The following is a 3,382-nucleotide window of genomic DNA, read 5'->3' as shown; positions in this document are numbered from 1 at the left end:
TGAGCACCCCTGGCGTACATGAAACAATTGTCTTAAACTAAATACAGGTCCTTCTCAAAATATTAGCATATTGCGATAAAGTTGATTATTTTCCATAATGTAATAAAACTTGAACAGTCATATTTTTTAATTCATTGCACACTAACTGAAATATTTCAGGTCTTTTATTGCCTTCATATGGTATGCTGTATGCTTTTGGCATACAGCTCATGAAAACCCCAAATTCCTATCTAACAAAATTAGCATATTTCATCCGACCAATAAAAGAAAAGTGTTTTTAATACAAAAAAAAGTCAACCTTCAAATAATTATGTACAGTTATGCACTCAATTCTTGGTCGGGAATTCTTTTACAGAAATGAGTGCTTCAATGCGGCGTGGCATGGAGGCAATCAGCCTGTGGCACTGCTGAGGTGTTATGGAGGCCAAGGATGCTTCGATAGACGCCTTTGGTTCATCCACAGTGTTGGGTCTTGTGTCTCTCAACTTTCTCTTCACAATATCCCACAGATTCTCTATGGGGTTCAGGTCAGGAGAGTTGTCAGGCCAATTGAGCACAGTGATACCATGGTCAGTAAACCATTTACCAATGGTTTTGGCACTGTGAGCAGGTGCCAGGTCATGCTGAAAAATGGAATCTTCATCTCCATAAAGCTTTTCAGCAGATGGAAGCATGAAATGCTCCAGAATCTCCTGATAGCTAGCTGCATTGACCCTGCCCTTGATAAAACACAGTGGACCAACACCAGCAGCTGACATGGCACCCCAGACCACAACAGTCCAGTGCTGCTTCTCTGTAGCCCAGGTCAGGCGCCTCTTCCACTGTTTCTGGTTCAAAAGTGGCTTGACCTGGGGAATGCGGCACCTGTAGCCCATTTCCTGCACACACCAGTGCATGGTGGCTCTGGATGCTTCTACTCCAGATTCAGTCCACTGCTTCCACAGGTCCCCCAAGGTCTGGAATCAGCCCTTCTCCACAATCTTCCTCAGGGTGTGGTCACCTCTTCTCATTGTGCAGCGTTTTCTGCCACACTTTTTCCTTCCCATTGAGGTGCCTTGATACAGCACTCTGGAAACAGCCTATTCGTTCAGAAATATATTTGTGTCATACCCTCTTGCTTGAGGGTGTCAATGATGACGTTCAGGACAGCAGTCAGGTCGGCAGTCTTACCCATGATTGGGGTTTTGAGTGATGAACCAGGCTGGGAGTTTTAAAGGCCTCAGGAATCTTTTGCAAGTGTTTATAGACCTTTTTCATGATGTTAATTTTGTGAGATAGGAATTTTGGGTTTTCATGAGCTGTATGTCAAAATCATCCGTATTAAGACAATAAAGGACCTGAAATATTTCAGCTGGTGTGCAGTGTATCTAAAATATATGAATGTTCAAGTTTTATCATTACATTATGGAAAATAACTCACTTTAACCCAATATGATAATATTTTGAGAAGGACCTGTATAACCAAATGCCAAACATGGTTGGCATTATTTTTTTTCAGCAAATCAGAGCTTTGCATGGACCATTTATGGTGTAAAGTGGGAGTGTGGGGGGGCAGAGCACGAGCATAGACGCAAATGTCAATCTCCCCTCTCTCCAGAATGTGAGCACATCTATAAATGGGTCAGATGCGTTGAGGACCACCGCATTTAATTTTATTTGACAGGAGCATCACAAACAGAAACAATAAACCTTTGCTAACGATGAAGTACAAAAAGTTTAAGTTTTGCTTTTTTGTAAGTCCCAACCTTTGCGTGGAAGTCGATATATGCAATTTTCAGGCCTATTTTGTGTGAATACAAGTTATTTAAATGAGACCACAGGTCGTCTTAGAAGATACAAGGCACCTATGAAGCTTCAGTTTGAGGTTTTAGCTACACCTATAAACATCAGAAATACAAACATTTACATTTTAGCCCTTGTAATGTTCTTTATGCGAACAATTGTTTATCTGAACTAATGAGATTTATTAGCATTCATAATTCTGTCATTTTTCTCCTTAGATGGAAAAGAACCATCAAGACCCGCGATTCGACTTCCGGAGGCGCAAGACGGATATCACAGACACTCAAAATCTCAAACTACGCTCAAAATAGACCTAAAAAAATGATTTATTTTATTCTTCCAAGTTTTTTTTTTTCCTTCTTCCAAAAATGCATCTTTGCAAGGTAAATCCCAAGTCAAAGCAAATTACATATTGATCATACTAATGAACTATAAAGGGCAAAACTGACAGCAGCTCATAAACCAAATGTCATGTCAGATAAGACAGAATCAATTAAGCCACGGAGCTGAATGAGGAAAATAAAACAATTTCCCAAAATTCAGAATACACGGTATCCATTAGACAGTCCATGGACCAGAGCAGATACTGAAGAGAAATCTTATGATGACAAACATATTCCAGGGGTTTTTTTGTTTGTTTTTAAGTATTCCAAGATGTGTGGAGTTAAACACTACTGTACTTTATACAGGAACAATGCAGTTCCGTTTGTGTCTTGATAGGACCCAGCTCTAAGTGTTTTTAAAAGGGATTCATGTTGTCTACATCGATTCAGAAATCCACATTTAATAATTCTGTATAAAATATATACATGTAACCACAGTCTGGATTGCACAGTCATGCTTAATCCTGTCCAGGAAATGAGCTCCCAATCCAGTCAGGTTTAAGAGCGACTCTTCATCTTCCTGCGAACAGACTTGCCTGGGCGTTTCTGAAAGTCCAAATAAATAATGTTAGTTGTTTCTTAATAAGCTCCTTTCAGAACAAATACAATTTTTCCTATGCATGGGACTCACATTTTTATTCCCTCCTTTGCCTTTCCTCCCTCCCTTGTCATGAGCGATTTTGGCACGGAAACCTGAAACATCATTGAAGCTCTCCTTGGTGTTCCATTTCTTTCCACTCTTTTTACCCCCAAAGCCAAACTTTTGGTCCTTGTATTTCCGCTTAGCATTGGGACTGTAAGGAAACAGATTTTCATTTTTTTTTATGCTAGGGTTTATCAAAAGACAAAAAAAATAAATAGATAAAAGTGCACAAAGTTCATAGCTTTTAAATAAAGCCAGACTGCACAACAAAGAAAATAATTACCCCTTTTTGTTTAAAACTTTCTTTGATCCATCAGAAGGATTTCTGGCTGTTTTCTGGTCTCCTTCCAAGAAATCCAGTTTGTCAGTCATTCCTAAAAGTGAGGAAAACATTTTTAAAAATGTAAAAGGAAACACTAAAAGACCTTAAATATTATATAAACAAAATAACAAGAAAGAAAAGAATAATAAAAAAGAAAAGTAGCTTAAGAAAAATCCCACCTTTCTGATATTTCTTCACAGCTGACATCATAGCCTTCTTCTCCTTCTGTCTCTTCTGAAGGACCTCTACTTG

The 3,382-nt window shown here is 38.8% G+C and overlaps 2 protein-coding genes across 3 annotated transcripts in view; one reads left to right on the top strand and one right to left on the bottom strand.

Moving 5' to 3' along the window:
- fam183a (family with sequence similarity 183 member A) overlaps nt 1-2,093 on the top strand; it is a 4,971-nt gene extending 2,878 nt beyond the window's left edge. Inside the window, exon 4 of the mRNA XM_015391190.1 lies at nt 2,001-2,093. Coding sequence (XP_015246676.1) covers nt 2,001-2,093 — 93 coding nt within the window. The remainder of the gene's footprint in view (nt 1-2,000) is intronic.
- The window catches only part of ebna1bp2 (EBNA1 binding protein 2), a 7,417-nt gene continuing 5,768 nt past the window's right edge, over nt 1,734-3,382 (bottom strand). For both annotated transcript variants that reach the window (XM_015391177.1, XM_015391176.1), the window contains 3 exons: nt 3,310-3,382; nt 3,092-3,182; nt 1,734-2,959 (listed from right to left, as the gene is read on the bottom strand). The exon at nt 3,310-3,382 is cut by the window's right edge and continues 1 nt beyond it. In XM_015391177.1, the coding sequence (XP_015246663.1) occupies nt 2,734-2,959; nt 3,092-3,182; nt 3,310-3,382 (390 nt within the window). In that variant the 3' untranslated portion in view covers nt 1,734-2,733. The remainder of the gene's footprint in view (nt 2,960-3,091; nt 3,183-3,309) is intronic.

This window comes from Cyprinodon variegatus, unplaced genomic scaffold (genome assembly GCF_000732505.1).
Source record: "Cyprinodon variegatus isolate N-32 unplaced genomic scaffold, C_variegatus-1.0 Scaffold528, whole genome shotgun sequence".
NCBI lineage: Eukaryota > Metazoa > Chordata > Actinopteri > Cyprinodontiformes > Cyprinodontidae > Cyprinodon > Cyprinodon variegatus.
This window is presented reverse-complemented; position numbering and strand designations above follow the sequence as displayed.